Genomic DNA, 16,296 nt, shown 5'->3' with positions numbered 1-16,296 from the left:
GGTCCTCCCCATTACCCATGGCCTCATCCTAAGCTCCTGGTTGGTGTCTGAGGCCCTCCACAGTGCAGAACCTCCTGACTCTCACTTCCTTCCTCCCATTTTTCCCTTCTAACCAGGTGGGTGTAGACCCTGCACACACCTTTTCTATGCCTCAGTCTCCTCATCTGTGAAATGGGTGATAATAACAGGACTCCCTTACAGGGTTGTATGTAGATTTCAATGAGGAAATGCACAGGAAGCATTGTGCACAAGCACACAATAAATATCAGCCATCATTGATATTATTACTCCTCCTACCACCCTTCCATAGAGGGCTTTCCTCTCCTGGGGTCCCTTCTCCCTCCCAGCCCTTCCTCCTGCCCTTAATGAGTAGAACTTCACCAGGTAAGACAACTCCATGATAGTTAAGAGGACAAGATGGCCAGCATTCCAATTTCAGCTTTTTTTTTTTTTTAAGATTGTATTTATTTATTTATTTATGAGAGACACACACAAAGAAAGAGAGAGGCAGAGACACAGGCAGAGGGAGAAGTAGGCTCCATGCAGGAAGCCCGATGTTGGGACTCCATCCTGGGTCCCCAGGATTACGCCCTGGGCCGAAGGCAGGAGCTAAACCGCTGAGCCACCCAGGGATCCCTCAATTTCAGCTTTTAGGCAAGTTATTCTTTCTGTGCCTCAGTTTCCTTATCTGTAAAGGGGAGATAATATGGATACTTACCTCATAAGTGTGATAAACGAAATGATGCATGTAAGGGCTTAACATGGTGCCTGGAACACAGAAAACACTTAACAAGTGTCATCTATATTGTCATTATTGTGTTAACCCAAGATACGTGTCCTCAGATCACTATTGTTCCCATTATGCAGGCTCCAGAAGGTTCCTCGGAGGTGTTTCCAAGAAGAGCACCTCTATCAGGATCCTCTTGTGCTTCAGACAGCCAGAGAACCACTACGTGCGTGGCCCTCTCCCAGGCTTTCCTGTGGACAGAAACTGAGGCAGCCAGTGCCTCATTGGGCTGGCTGGCAGTTGGGGTGTGGGGCTGAGCTTCCCCCTCCCTGCTAGTTCTGGGGCACATTCTACCTACCCAGAATTTGGGCTGGGGAGAGCTTGTCCCTCAGCCAAGGCTGAGATGGGACAGGTATGGGTTAGCTCATAAACTGAGAAGGGTCTTTAGGGGAGAGATGGGCAATCTGGTCTGAGAAGCTGGAAACATGTAAGCTGGGTTCCCCTGGGAGACCAGGACCAGTGCACAGCCCCCACAACTTCCCAAGCACAAACCCTTTCCCCTTCTCTGCCCACTTTCTCCTCCGCCAGCCTTCTCCAGGCAGCAGTGGATGAACTTCCACCATGTGACCCTTTTCTAAAGGGAATTAATGAGGGTAACTGACCACAATAGGTAAATGCTGGTGGGTAGGGGTGTTTGAGCCACCCCCCCCTCCTTAAACAGCCTGGAGGGGGCTGGGCCCCTACTGCTGGCTTAGTGCCCTCACCCACCAAAGCTGAGCCCAGTGGGGGAGGGTTTGGAAGAACTGAGAAGAGTGGGGTGGGACCCAATTGCCTCTCACCCTCCCCCCATATCCTCCCCCTGCCTACCCTGCCCCCACACCAGGTCTGACAAGGGCAGCTCAGGGCAATGAATCCCAGAGCGAAAGGATGTGGGATTTTTTTTTTTTTTTGTACTTGTGATTATTTTTCTCCTTTTGGGGGGTAGGTATGGGGGTGCAGGTACCGTGGCCCATGTCGCCATCCCACTCTATTCCCTAAGGCAATATTCCTCTCATTCTCCTAAGCCCAGCCCAGCAGACATAAGGATACCCCTTTCTCCCTGACCTCGAATCCCAGACTAGGACTTAGGGACTGAACCTACCCTTTTCTTATGAAAGAAAAGCAGTCTGGACCTCCAAAGGGTCTGGTAAGGGAGAAAGTGAAACCAGTGACCCACCCCCACAGATCTCCACGGTATAGAGGGAGTCACAGGCGAGTGTAGCGTGTGTACGTGTGTACCTGTGTGGGGGCGTGTGCTGGGTGTTTTGTGTATGTGTGACACGGCTTGTGAATGCGGCAGGTGTTGTGTGATCGCCTGTGGAGTGAGGGCCGCAGCTGCTGGGTTCTGGGATTATGTGTGTGTGTGCGGTGGGTGCAGGGGGTCTGCGGTACGTCGCGGGGGCCTGTGCACACCCGCTCCGCGGTGCCGGCTGGATGTACTTCCCCACTCCCGCCCGGTCCTACCGCCGCCTCCCCCCGCCCCCCGACCGGGACCGAGCGAGGGCGACCTCGGCGGGACGCCCGAGTTCCCGGGCCCGGGTCTGGAAAACTGCGGAACTCGGCGGAGCCGCCTTCGTTCGGGGCGCGGCGAGTTCGTTGCAGCCGGGTTGGCCTCGGGGCCTCCCGCGGGCTCTCCGCGTTCCCGGCATCGGGCGCCGCGTCCCGCGGTCGGTCCGCCCGGCTCGGCGCGGGCTCCTCCCCCAGGCCCGCCGGGTCTCGAGCTGGGGCAGCGGGTCAGAACTCTGGGGCCCCCCGCGCCCCCACCTCGCCGCCTCCGGCCCCCGCGCGCCCAGATCCAGCCGCTGGGCCCCCTCGCTGCGCAGGGCGGCGCCCCCAACGCACCTTCCAGAACGCCCCAGTTTTTTTTTTTTCCGCCCCGGTTTTTGTTAACTGTTTTCTTTTGCGGGGTTGGGGTGTTGTGGGATGTCCAAGAGTTTTGTTTGTTTTAACATAGTTTGGTGACTTCATACATACGTGCCTGTCATTTAAACGTCCCGGTCAATCCCCAAAGAGAAGACTGTTCCTGGAGCGGAGGCTGGCATTGGAAAGAAAAGCAAAGAGGACCCGGAGGGAGTGTGGCTTGGGGACCGAGCAGAAGACTCGTGAATCCTGCTAGCCGAGCACTTCCCAATCTCGAGGGGGCACAGACCCTGAAACCGGCCCTCTCCCCTTCCTCTGGTTGCTTCTCCAGAGTTATCTGGAAAATGATACTGGGGGTGTGTGGCGGGGTGGGGGGTGTGGGGTGGGGGTGGAGCAAGGTCAATCATAGAGAAAGTTCTCCCGGGAGGCTGCAGGTGAACGCAAACCTAAGTGCGCGGCCAGACTGGCGGTGACCTCAGTCAGCAGCTTGCAGTCCCGCTAGCGCCGGCGCTCGCTCAGGAACTGATCAATCAGAGAGAAGAAAAGAGACACAATCATTCAAAATTTCGAGACAAGAGGCGCCTGGTTGCCTCAGTCGAGGGAGCCAACGACTGTTGATCTCATGATTGTGAGTTCAAGCCCCAAGTTGGGTATGGAGATTATTTTTTTAAGATTTTATTTATTTATTCATGAGAGACAGAGAAAGAGAGAGAGAGAGAGAGAGAGAGAAGCAGGCTCCACGCAGGGAGCCAGACGCCAGACCGGATCCGGGACTCCAGGATCACGCCCCGGGCCGAAGGCAGCACTAAACCACTGAGCCACCCAAGGATCCCCTGGAGATTATTTTTAAATAAAGACTATAAAAATTTTTTTAATATTTAAAATAATTTTTTAAAAATCACCTTTTAAAAATTCAAGACCAGTCAAATCGGAGCGTGTGGCAAGGTGCGCAGGTCTCTACGAAATGTTCCTTCCCCGGGCCCTGCCAAAGGTGGGGGCTTTACCACTGCACACACGGTGGAGCAGAGGGAGGAATTCTCACCCCCCACCGCCCTGCCGAGTCAAATTATTCACAAAGTTTCCCCCAAACCGAGATATTACGAAAGCCCTCAATTCAGACTTAAATTCTGCTGAGAGTAGACAAGAGACAACGAAGATTTCGTTTGGAGATGGTGGGTACGATGGAGGGCCAAGGGCGCCGATAATTTGGCACTGGCCGCCCAGGGCTAGGAACTGGGGTCCAGTGGAACCTCTATTCCCCTGAGCAGGTCCATGCAAGCCCTGCGCACCCACCGTGTGTTTGGGGTGTTGGATACAAGCATATGAGCCACCGGGGAGGAGCACTAGTTCGGATGGAGTTTCCCTGCTTCGGGGACAGTCCCTCAAGCAGGGATTGGTCCCACCGCTGAGGGTATTTATTCTGCGTACAGAAACGTTACCGGGCGGGATCGGGTGGGATTGCGTTTTCCCGGGGAACCAAAAAAAGCCTGCAAACCACCATGTACCCTGTAGATCTATCAGGTGGTCGCCCACCCTTGGCTGGCTCTTGACGTGGGGGACACCGTGCCCCCACTCTGAACCCTGGATCGTTTCCCGGGCCCTCACTCCGGTGCTGGGGCTCTCCAGGCGGGCCCCTTTGGCTAATGGACAGGATCTGCGTGAGAAAGAGCAGAGAGAGACACTCCTGATTTTTAGGACAAGCCAGAGGCTGAGGTATTGGGAGGGCAGGAGAGAGTCCGTTTTGTTTTGCCTGCGTGCCTTCCTCCTCCCCCTTTTTCTTGGTTTTATGGTGTTTGGGGGTTTCTATTTCTACAGTTCATTCTAGACCAAATGACAAAGGCTCAAATGTGTTAAATGCAGCTCCCTCAAGTTACCCTTTCTGGATAAAACAAGTCTCAGAGATGGGCAATGGCCAACGGAGGCTACCACAGCCAGTGAGCTGGTGAGCTGGGCTGGAAACCCAGGCCACAGGCTTCTCCAGCCTGCCCTCTCCCCTCTTCTCAAAGACACCTTTCTCAAACACAACTCTTCTAGCCCCCATCCTGGCCCCTTCCACCTTCCCTGCCCCCGCCCCCACTGGTGGGCTGTGATACCTGCTGGAGGTGACCTGTCCGTGAAGAATCTGCTCCAAAGAGACCACAGGATTTCTTCAACAAGTGCCCCAGCCCCACACCCTCCAGCCTGTGGAAAAAAGAAGCCCTAAAGAGGTAGATATGGATGAAAGGACACGCTTCCTCATTCGCCAACTGAGGATCAGAATAGTGCTTACTTCATGAGCTTTTTGTGAAGATGCGAAGGACTTGAATGTTGTGTCCTACCGTTGTATAGAGCTTCAGGAGAAGGGGAGACTCCTCTTTGGGGAGTTCAGGGAAGCCCCGTGAGAGTTTAGGAGAAGCTTTCATTATGTGTCTCCTGGCTTTGGAGGATGCCCAAAGTCAACTGCTACAGAGGCCTGCCAGAAAACCCACCCTTGCCCTTTTTATTTTTATTTTTTTCTAGTTCCAGCACAGAAGAGAATCTGGGTACTTGACCACAGGACAAAGTGTCCTTCTGCTCATTCTTTCAGTTTGACCTCAAAAGTACCCCCTTAGTATATAACCTTCCCTGACAGCCAACTCCACTCCAGAGAGAATTCTCTTCCTTTGTTGTGCCCTGAGAAGCCATCTTTGGAACACACCACAGCCCTGTTGTGTAGCTGCCTCCTTCCAGAAGAAAGTGATGATGGCAGACAGAAAGGTTTGGAAGGATATATCCTTGTAAGTTCAGAGCCCCAGCTCGAGGCTGGCATGGTCAGCCACAGGGTGGCTAGAGTTGGGTAAGAAAGGGGAAAGTGGGGATGCCTGGGTGGCTCATGGGACGCCTGGGGGGCTCAGCAGTTGAGAGCCTGCCTTAGGCCCAGGGCGTAATCCTGGAGTCCCGGATCGAGTCTCACGTCGGGCTCCCTGCATGGAGCCTGCTTCTCCCTCTGCCTGTGTCTCTGCCTCTGTCTCTCTGTGTCTCTCACGAATAAATAAATAAAATCTTTAAAAAAAAAAAAAAAGAAAGGAGAAAGTGGTCCCATGTGAAAGGAGCATTTCTCCGCAGAGCAAACCCTGCATACCTTGTTGGATGGGAGAGAATAGGTTCTCCAGCCACCCCCCAAAGAGGAGTCTCCAAGGCTTCAAGGGGAGAGCTCAGAGCCAAGTGCTTTCTGGGAAAAACTCATCTCTATCCATTCCAGAGGAGAGTCCAGTTTGAAGCCAATTCACTCATCTGCCCCTGGGGACACCTGACTGGGGGGAATCAGCCACCCTGAACACTCCTTTGATCTTTCTGCCTCTCTGAACCTGGTGACCCTCCAGTGCTTTCTCTTCCTCTTCTAAGTCTCCCTCTTTGTCTTGATCTTTGTCTTCTCCTACTCTCCAATTCTAAGACTGCTGCCTTCACTCTGAGTCCTGATAACAGCAACAAATATGTGTGTACAAGCATGAATATGCTCATCCAAGTTGCATACTCAAAGGTGTGTATGTGGGTATGCTGGAAATCTGTGAGGACTGGTGGGTTTAGGGGTGTAGCTGTCTCTCCCCCTACCATGAAGCAACTTACACGTGTGTGGACAGTTACCACTCAGAGGGTGGATACACATGCCTAGATGTTTATGTGCTCGGATGTCGTGTGTTTTTGAGTGTGTACACGGGCAGTTTGCCTTGTTATAGGTATGCGCCTGCCTAAGAGACAAGTATCCTGCTTTTTTTTTTTTTCAGGGCCTGTGCTATTTATCTTTGGGTATCTAGGTATGCTTTACATCACAGCCTATATTCCGTATTTGCAGATCCATTAATGGACCTTTCTGTTCATGCTGGGATGCTAATGTGAACATCGGTGCAGACGCCTCTGTCTGTATATTTGTTGTGTTTGAATGGGGTCTTGTGTAGTTGTGTACCTGTGGCCACAGATACTCGTCTACGCGGACACCTGCTCGTCGAGGCCTCGGGTACTAAAGTTTAGAGGCAGGTCCCGCACAGCCTGGAAAACAGACAGGGCCACCCAGCCAGGCCGCCGTGTTTCCTGCGCCCTCGGAGGGAGTCATCAAACCGGACTCGCCTCCTACTCGCGGATTGTGTCCCGGTTCCTGCAAGACTCCTGCCTCGCGCGGCGGCGCCGGGAAAGGCCGGGTGGGGTCGCGCGGGGCAAAGCCGGACGGCGGGTCCCGCCAGCGGCCTCGGGGGCCTGCGGGAGCCGCAGCGGGGCCCCCGCCGGAAGCGGAAGCGGGGGGTGGGTGGGGGGGCGGGGCGGGGGCGCGGCGCGGCGGCGGAGGTCGCGGCGAGTCAGGCCCGGGGCGCCCCGCGGGGGCGTGTGCGCCGCGCGCGTGCGAGGCCGGCCGGCACCTTCCCCGACCCGGCGTCTGTTTACCAACAAACGGCAGGCGCTCTGCAGCGACGCATTCCGACCTGCTGAGTAAGCTGCCCGCGCGGGCGGCCGGGCTCGATTCCCCCGCGAGGCGACGGCGGCGGGACGAGAAGCCCCGCGCAGCTCCCCGACAGCTGGGGAGCGCGCCTGCCGGTGCCCGGGGCCCCCACACCGCACCCCGCCTCCCCTGCAGCCGCCGCGCCTCGCCACGGCCCTGCTGCCCTCCCTGGGCTGTCCCAGCCCCGCCGGCTCCCTCGCGTTTCTGCCGCTGAGACCCGGGTTCCCAGACTGCTCCCATCGCCCTGACACCCCAGCGCCCCTGCCGGAGAAGCCCCCGGCGTAGCTGGGCCCCGAGCGTGCGCACCGCCCCTCCGGCCTCTCGCTTCTGAAGGTCCCTACCGCGGGCTGCCCCGGGGGGCGGGCCCCGGCTCCAGCCCCCGTGAGGTCACCGTGCGCGGCAGCCAATCCGCGGTGTCTGGGTGGGCGGTGCCCGCGTCAGTCCCGGGAACCGAACCCAAGAGCGAGGCGAGGGGGGCCCCATGGATTTAGGGGGGAGGGGTAAAGCCCTGGGGGGCACCCCTTCGGAACCCCTTTCTCAGGCGCGCGCTCTCCGCTGGAAGAGGCGCAGAGAGACACTTTCCGGGCAATTTTAAGTGTGCGGGAGGCTGGCTGGGGGGCTCCTCCGGTCCCCACGCCCGAGGCTCGGGAAAGAGAGAGTTGGCGGAGGGAGCGGACTACGTGCCGGGCCATGGCCTAGGCCCTTCGGCCCCGGCCCCGGCCGCAATGACCTCTTTGCCCTGCCCCCTCCCAGGCCGGGACGCCTCCAAAGCCATCTTCCGGGACATCGCCCCTGTCCCATCGGTAGTGGCTACCTACCCGCTTGGCCTGTCCCCCGCAAACGCAGTTGCCTCCGATTTGCCCTACTCTGGGCCTTATGGCCACCTCCTGCCCTACTCCTACACTGCGCCGGCGACCCCGGGAGACTCCTACCTGCCCTGCCAGCAACCGGCGGCGCCCTCTCAGCAGGAGCCCAAGGCAGGTAAGTCCGGCCGCCGCGGCTCTTCTCACCTCTGGGGTCCTGATCCTGTGCGTCCCTAAACTTCGCCCTCGCCTGGTTGGGCGCAGCTAGCGGGATTCAGACCTTACTCAGATTCCACAGGATCTGGGGGTGGGGGGAGGGCGAAGGGATGGGGCGGGAGACAGGGGGGAGGGGCGGGGGCGAGTTGATCTAGGTCTCCTTTCAAGACCGACCTGGTTTCGATTTGCAGTTGTGCGAAGCCGGGCAGCAGGGCTCCCTACCCCACCCCCTGGAGCAGCGGGGTTGTGTGTACCTAGGGGTAACGGAAAACTGAAACAATCCAGATGTGGGTGCGGGTGTCTAGCCCCTGCCCCAGGATTCTTTACGTCGTACTCTCCTTCCCTTCCCCAAGTCGCCCCTCTGCCTTTGTCATGTCTTAGAAAGCAGCGCCCAAGCCAAAGACAGACAAATGAAGTTAGGTCCCAGCTGGGGGACAGTGGAAGTGGGGACTTTGGGGGGCCTCTACCCCTTGCCCTTGGCCAGGGCCTGAATGTGCCTGACAGAGAGGAAGCTGGCCTGGCAAAATCTCGGGTTAGGACCCCACCACTCATTGTTCTAAGCAAGTAGTCACAGGTGGGTCAGGTAGTCTCTAGCAGGTCCTGACTACCCTAGCCTTGCTGCTGAAGGAGCAGGCCATTCTGGGCATATCCACCCCTTGGCTTTGTGGAGGGAGGCCATAGGCCCCAGTTATGGTTGTCTGGAGCAACTCTGAGCCCCTGAGAAAGTGCTCACTGGAAGGCCTCAAAGAGGCCAAGGAGCCAGGCCGTCTTCCTGGGCCTGGGCCTGGGCCTGGTCTGGGCAGAGTGCCTGACACACTATACATACCCATCTGTACTAGCTGCAGATTAGACCTCACATCTCCTGCCTTCCCTGCCCCCACTAATTGCCCCCACAATTGTCTTTAGCACAGGCTCCTCCAAGGATGCACATCCACGGGGTGCCTTCAGGAGAGTCGGCCTGGACCAAGACATCTCTCTCTTACTCCAACATATGAGCTCACAAACCATCAGAGCCAAAAGTGACCCCAAAGATTTGGGAACTCAACCTCCTTGATGTATAGATGGCCAAACTGAGGCCCAAAGAAAGGGTGTGTGTGCCTGTTTTGCAGGCACTTGGCCCTTGCAAATTGATCTTCACTGCCTGAGGCCAGAAAAGAGGATTTTAGGGAATTTCCTCAGAGCCCCCAAAGTTAACTGCCTTCTGTGCCAGAACTGGAGCTGCCTCTCCCAAGCTTCTGGGTCTGTCCTCTTTAGAGGAGGAGTGGTTGGGAGAGGAGGTTTGTGTGTATTTGTTTGTTTGTTTTTGTTTTTGTTTTTATACAAATGATCTAGTTCCTACAAATGGTGGAATCCCTTAGACTCTCCCCTTTAGTATATGGGACATTTGTGTGTACATGTGTGTCTAGGGGTGGTCATAAGATAGCTTTGTCCTTCAGAGAACTATTTATAGGGTCAGTATTTTCATTCCCATTCTCCACACTCCTAGCCTTCCCTCTGCTGGGTCTAAGGACGGAAGAGTGGAGAGTTTCTTTTCTTTACAGAATTTCCCCGGATCCAACGAAAACCATACATGTTCTTAGTCTAGATGGTTAGCACTTTTCTCCTGAAACTGGTGGATTTGCCCCTTGTAGATTGAATGATTGGGAGTTGAGAGAGGGCTTGAGTCCTCCTTTTCGCCCCCATTCCATGTCCACTCCTGCCTCTGAGAGGTTTGGCTCCGAGTGAGCTGTGCCACCACCCCTCGGAGCCCGCGGGTGCGCGGCGGTGGCTCCTGGAGGGAGGCCTCCGGGCTGCATAACCGCGACCAGGGCATATCCCTTCGCGACTTGCCGCAGGGTGTGTGGAGAAAGGCGGCTGTCGAGGAGGGAACTCGGAGGGGCGTCCCCGGGAGAGTTAGGGCGCCCAGGGCTGGGGGAGTTCAGTAGCCGCGGCTGCCTCCCGGGTGCGGCGTCCCCACCCGAGCCGCGCGCACCACGCAGCCGGACAAGCGCGGGTGGTCGGTCGCTGGGCGGCCAGCCTGGGGCTGCGAGCGCTAGGGTCGACGCAGGGGAGGCCGGACAGGCGCGGGCGGGAGCGGAAACCCAACGGTTTTTCTGGGAATTGGCCGAGGTGGGGGTCGAGGGGGGTGGATCTGAGAAGTCAGCAGCGCCCGGGGCTACCGGGGAGGGATGCGGGGGAGGTGAAGGCAACTGGTCACCGCGTCCGGGCCCAGGGCGGAGAACCACACGTCTGGGGGAGCACGACCGGAGGGAGGGGCAGGGTGAGGGTGCGGGAAGCTGGCGGACGCCAGCTGCGTCTGGGCACCAGAGCCCAGAGCAGTCTCGGCTGGGACAGCCCGGCAGACCTGCGTGGAAAGCTGCAGATGTGGCCCGAAGCCCCGAGGCGTTTCGGCCACTTGGTCCTCCCAGCTCTATCACACGAATGGAATGATCCCGGGGTGTCCCCACCCACTGGTACAGGTTGGGGCTGCTCCGACTGGAAAAGGAGGACCCTTCGCCCTGCACCAGCCGCATTCTAGGGCCACTGTTCCCCCATTGAGATTCCTAGAGTGGCTGGGCCTGGGGACAAGAGGTGACCAGACCGCAAGGCAGCACGATCCTGGGGCGGCCCTACGGCCTGCGCTGCCCGGCGCTGTGCGCTTTCCGAACCCGGACCACCTTCCCGCGAGCGGTTACCCCTCTGTGAGTGTGGCAGGATGCAGGAGGGGGCCGCCTCAGTCCCACCTGGCTTATAGGGTCCCCCCAGCTGGCCTTGGGGGAGGGCAGAGCTGGTCACATTCCCTGTAGGGTGTGCCTCGGGAGAGGGGCTGCGCCCTGCAATAGGGGATGGCAAACCCTGGGGGCCCTTTCCGCACTCCGATGCTGGGAGTGGTGGTGGGGACGGGCCGGTGCTCATCCCGGCTTTCAAGGCCCGCTTGGCCGGGCCCCTCTGACCCACCCCTCCTCTCTGAGCCGGGAGGCTGCCACGCAAACACTGTCTCGGGCCTCTGAGCCTTGCTCTGGAGTTCCCTCCGCCTGGAATGCCCTGCCCCCTTCAGCTCCAGGCCTCAGCCCAGTCCTCTACCGAGCCTTTCGGGCCCCGCCCCACCCCAAACTGGCGCCACCGCACCCGCCTGAACTCTGACCTCCCGCCCCTGGCGCCACCTGTACCCTAGCTTCAGCCCTTGGCGCTCTCTTCCTAGGGTCACAGGACCCGTAAGAGTGGGAGTTCCCTGAGGGCAAGAACCGCTTCTTGTGCCACCTGGCGCACAGGGGGCCATGGGGTCAGAAGGGGGCGTGGAGCGGAAGGTAGAGCGGGCCGAGCCCCGCACCTGAGCTGCCGGCCCACCCGAGGCCTTCATGTAAACGACATGCAAATGAGCTCCTGAAGCTGCGCGTCCGGCCCTCTCACCTTCCCGCACGAACCGCCCGGTGCTTGCCCCCCAGACTCGGAGAAGCCGCCGTTGTCCCCGGAGCCCTCGGAGCAGCGCCCGCAGGCCCCGACCAAGAAGCTCCGCAAGCCGAGGACTATCTACTCGAGCCTGCAGCTGCAGCACCTGAACCAGCGTTTCCAGCACACGCAGTACCTGGCGCTGCCCGAGAGGGCCCAGCTGGCCGCGCAGCTCGGCCTCACCCAGACCCAGGTGAGGCGGGTCCAACCTTCCTGCAGCTGGCCTGCTCCAGAAATGTCCTCTGGGAACTCAGTCCCCTCCCCCGGGAGGGGGCGGGAAGCCCCCAGGGGTCTCCTAGCCCGTTGTCTCGGTTCTCCAGGTGTGTTAAGAGCCCGCCCTCAGTAAGTGTTGGGGGACTGTGTTAAAATGTGTTGTGGGGAGGGGCAGATGCAGGTAGAGGAGGGCACCCAGACCGGGAGAACTGGATAGAGCTCAGGGGCAGGACTCCCGCCACTTCAAGGACTCTGGAGGACTGCAGCATTGTCCCCAATCTCTGCTGGACTCCCAGGACTGCACCCACCCACCACAGCTGCAGTTAGGTCCGTTTCCCTGGCTCACCGCCTCACACACACATACTCCTCCTCATCTTCCCTTCTTTTCCCTTTTCTCCCCAAAGGTAAAGATCTGGTTTCAAAATAAACGTTCCAAATACAAGAAGCTCCTGAAGCAGAACTCTGGAGGACAGGAAGGGGACTTCCCTGGGAGACCCCCATCCTTATCTCCCTGCTCCCCACCCCTTCCATCCCTCTGGGATCTGCCCAAGGCAGGGGCTCTGCCCACCAGTGGTGGCTACGGCAACAGCTTTGGAGCCTGGTACCAGCATCACTCCCCAGATGTCCTGGCTCCTCCTCAGATGATGTGAGTCCCGGGAAGGGTGGGTCAGGGGGGAACCCCTGTCCTCCACAAAACCCAAGACCCAGAACACCTGCACCCTTTCTGGTCCGGGAGGAAACCAGCTCCAGATGTTTTCTCAAGAGCAAGAGGAGTTGGAGAAGGACAAGGATGGGGAGGAGTCCTGTCTCCCTTGCCTTGTAACCCAAACACCCTACCTAATCAAGAACTTTGGTCTGAAGCACCGCCCCCCACCAATACTGTGGACTGGACACCTTCCTTCCAGCTGATCAGAGGCTCTGGAGGGAGAGTCACTGGCTGAAGCTCAGACTCCTCCCAGGACCCTTAGTCTTCCCAACGCTTCTTTGGACTGCAGTCTACCACTGCCTGGAGGCAAAAAAAAAAAAAAAAGAGAAACACTTGAGTATTTGTTCCTCTCCGTGTGCCTTGGGCCTCGCCCAACCCTGTTAGGAGCAAAAGCAGAAGCGAAGTGGACATCCAGAGTCTTCATGCTGAGCACCATCAGGTCTCTCCCCTCCCCCACCGATTTTTCCTGGAGGTGGGCACGTGACCCCCGTGACTGATACACCTCCTCACCATCTTGTGAGCTAGAAGAGATGCTGAAAAGGTGGAGTTTGTGGATCTATGGGTAATTTTTGCTCTTCTAAAAAAAAAGCCTTTTTCTCATGTCTATTCAGTTTTGGTAGATAACAGATCCAATTATCTTTATAATTCAACGGGTATTTATTAAGAGCCTGTCCTCTCCTTTCCCAACCCTTAGTACCTAACAACCCCATATGCACACCCTCTTGTGAACCCAGTAGGGTAACATTTTGGGGAGAATGGGGGACAACTGACTCTCTGGATGAGTGTAAGTAGAGACACCCCTTAGGGAGGGTGGGCTGGCAGTTCAGCTTCTCACAGCTGCCTCTGTCCAAAGGAACTGCTCCTATTTATAATCCATTTAGTGTTCCCCACACTGTGAGCTTTCAGAGATTAAATCTGTACAAAAACCTGGGCCCTGGCTGTGAAGTATGTTTGTTTTCTGACTTCTAGGGGTGGGGATTGGTTGCTCATCGCCCTCTTGTCTCCCATCTGACTCTTCCAGCACCAAGCTAAAGGACTGGATGTCAGTTTTGCCTCTTCCACTAACTAGCTCCTTGGTTGTAGTTCTGGAATGTTCTAATGATCATTTTCATACACTCCAGTGTGAAACTGAAAGATGCTGATACTGCAAAGTCTGAGTGGTCCTCACCTGCAAATTCTGTCCTGGCCCAGTTCTGGAGGGAGCCAGGGACAGGAGTCCTCTGGGCTCTGTCTCAGTCCCCATTCACCTGGAGAGAGGATAAGCCCACTGAGCCAGTCCAGTCCTCCCAGTGTGCTCCGTGGGCAGAAGAGTCCCCAGCCCACCAAGGGGGAGGGGGAGGAGAAGAAAATCTCAGAAAGAGCTGGACTTCTCCTCCATCCAACAAACAAGTGTGAAGCTTCTGCTCTGTGTTGGATCCTGGAGATAACCAGGATGGCTGGTTATCCCAGGTGGCTGAGGCACAGGGGAGCCAGACAAAATAACCAGCCCCTTGTGTGGTAAGTGCCAGGTTAAAGAAAGTAGTGCTGGCATGGTCAGGGGCTCTACCTAAGCCTGGACCCCACAGTAGATTTGTGGCCTCCACACCCCCATCACACACACAGCACCCAGTGGCAGAGAGGTGACCGAGAACAGGGCTGTGAATGATTCAGGGAATCCAGCCCAGCCCGAGGGATTGGGGGAGGGGCCTCCAATTCTAGGCAGAAAGGTCCGAGTCTTCCCCTTTACTGCCTAAACCTAGTCCAACGGCGTGCTGCTTGCATTAGAAAAGCCCACCCACGTGATCCTGGAGACCTGGGATGGAGTCCCACGAGTCCCCTGTCGGGGTCCCTGCATGGAGCCTGCTTCTCCCTTTGCCTGTGTCTCTGCCTCTCTCTCTGTGTGTCTCTAATGAATAAATAAATAAAATCTAAAAGAAAAGCCCACCTAGGCACTCTGAGCCAACTCCTCTGGCCAGAGAGAGGCCCAAGTTGGAGTCTCTGTAGGGTAGAGGGGGTACAAAAGTCAGTGGAACTCCTGCCCCAGGAGGCCTGCAATCAGCCCCTCCTAGGCCCCTCCAGCGTCAGTGGTCACCACCACTCACTAGAACACACCAGGAGGGTTATCCTGAAGATGGCAAAATACAAGGAGTGCGTGAAGCCAAGATCAGAGAACTGAGGAATGATGGTGCCAAGAAGGCAACCGCCCCTTCTTCCTCCCAGGCTCCCCGTGCCCCTAACCCACAGCTCTGCAGGCTCACAGGCCCCAGCCCCGGGTCCCTCCCCTGGGTCTTCTCTGAGGCCACAGGCCCTCAGGGAGGCTGTTCCTCCCACTGCAGGTTGCACTCCTCTTTCCACAGATCCAAGATAAGATCTACCGCCCCATCTCGGAAAGCCTCCAAAGGCGAGATTAATTGGACAGCCCAACACGAGTCGCATCGTTAAAACAACAGCCCAGGTTGTAAAGTTAAGTAGCAGAAGGAGTGTAATTACTCTCCCAGCCAGAGGCCAGCTGCCCCCCTTCCCTACCACCATCCACCTGACCTTTCCAGGGGAAACGAGGGAGTCCTTTCCACTTGGGAGTTGGCCTTACCTCCCTGGGCTCCTGGGTGGGGATGGGCTTGAAGGCCCAGGGGGGTGTGCCCCATTCACCTCCCTCAAGCCCTCTGAGCTATAGAAGCTTCATGGTGGTTTCCCATGAAGACTCTCCTCTGGGAAAATTGGGTCAATAACGAAGCAGGGGGCCAAACTGAGTGGTTAAGAATAGTGGTTTGAGGGATCCCTGGGTGGCGCAGCGGTTTGGCGCCTGCCTTTGGCCCAGGGCGCGATCCTGGAGACCCGGGATCGAATCCCACGTCGGGCTCCCGGTGCATGGAGCCTGCTTCTCCCTCTGCCTGTGTCTCTGCCTCTCTCTCTCTCTGTGACTATCATAAATAAATAAAAATTTAAAAAAAAAAAAAAAAAAAAAAAAAAAAGAATAGTGGTTTGAGCCTCCAGAGTCCAGCTCTGCTGTGTGACTTTTGGCGAGTTACCTAACCCCTCTCTGAACCTGGTTTTCCTCCACACTAAGTTGGGAATGCTAATAGGACCAGCCTTGCAGTGTAGCTGTGATGATGAGGTGAGATAGTGCTTGTAACATGCTTGACATGGTGCCTGGAACATAGTACGCGCTTCACAAATGGCATTTATGACTGTGGTGTGATTATTGGGGAGTAGGGGTCACGGCCAGGGTGAGTTCATACTGCCACTGCCATCCATTCACCTCTCACCTCTCACCTCTCTGCCACCGCCCCCACTTCAGGGTAGGGAGGAGGAACAGGCTCTGAGACCTACATGCATTCCTTGTTTGTTTGTTTTTTAAGATTTTATTTATTTAATCATGAAAGACAGAGAGGCAGAGACACAAGCAGAGAGAGAAGCAGGCTCCATGCAGGGAGCCTGATGTGGGACCCTGGGATCATGCCCCGGGGCGTGAAGGCAGGCACTTAACCACTGAGCCACCTAGGTGTCTCAATTCCTTGTCACCACCACTTGAAAGCAGGGCACAGGCGAGGTCCTAAGTGCAGAAAGGCGTCTAGAATCCGCAGAGACCAGAGGATGGGAATAGGGAAGCCAGAGCACACTCTCTCACCTACAAGGGTCTCAACCACGGGAAAAGCTGACTTGGGGCTTCCCTCCCCTCACCCCATATGCTATTTTAAGACAGCCCCCCATCCTCTCCCCCAACAAAATGAGATTCAATTAATTCAATTAAAGCAATTTTGGGAGCAGCTCCTGAAGGTTTTCAATGTGAGATAATTACAAGTAATTTGCTGCCGTGAAGAGGAAAAGGGTGCACGGGGGTCTGGGGGGGAAGGAGGGAGCCCCTCCCCACCAAACA

General features: G+C 56.8%; 2 protein-coding genes and 1 long non-coding RNA gene across 3 annotated transcripts in view; 2 read left to right on the top strand and 1 right to left on the bottom strand.

The window, feature by feature from the left end:
• Positions 1-294: 294 nt before the first annotated feature.
• On the bottom strand, positions 295-15,186 carry LOC144286406 (uncharacterized). The gene is made up of 3 exons (XR_013354481.1): positions 15,010-15,186; positions 12,629-12,740; positions 295-688 (listed from the first exon to the last, which is right to left on the bottom strand). It is a non-coding gene; the product is annotated as an uncharacterized LOC144286406 (long non-coding RNA).
• DLX4 (distal-less homeobox 4) lies at positions 7,162-13,371 on the top strand. The gene is made up of 3 exons (XM_077852815.1): positions 7,162-8,054; positions 11,518-11,714; positions 12,139-13,371. Exons 1-3 carry the CDS (start codon positions 7,799-7,801, stop codon positions 12,382-12,384), a joined length of 699 nt encoding a protein of 232 aa, XP_077708941.1. The 5' UTR covers positions 7,162-7,798; the 3' UTR covers positions 12,385-13,371.
• The window catches only part of PDK2 (pyruvate dehydrogenase kinase 2), a 116,281-nt gene continuing 110,039 nt past the window's right edge, over positions 10,055-16,296 (top strand). Inside the window, exon 1 of the mRNA XM_077852810.1 lies at positions 10,055-10,059. The gene's annotated coding sequence lies outside the window, so the exon portion shown is untranslated. The remainder of the gene's footprint in view (positions 10,060-16,296) is intronic.

The sequence above is a fragment of the Canis aureus genome, chromosome 16 (assembly GCF_053574225.1).
Source record: "Canis aureus isolate CA01 chromosome 16, VMU_Caureus_v.1.0, whole genome shotgun sequence".
Lineage (NCBI taxonomy): Eukaryota > Metazoa > Chordata > Mammalia > Carnivora > Canidae > Canis > Canis aureus.
This window is presented reverse-complemented; position numbering and strand designations above follow the sequence as displayed.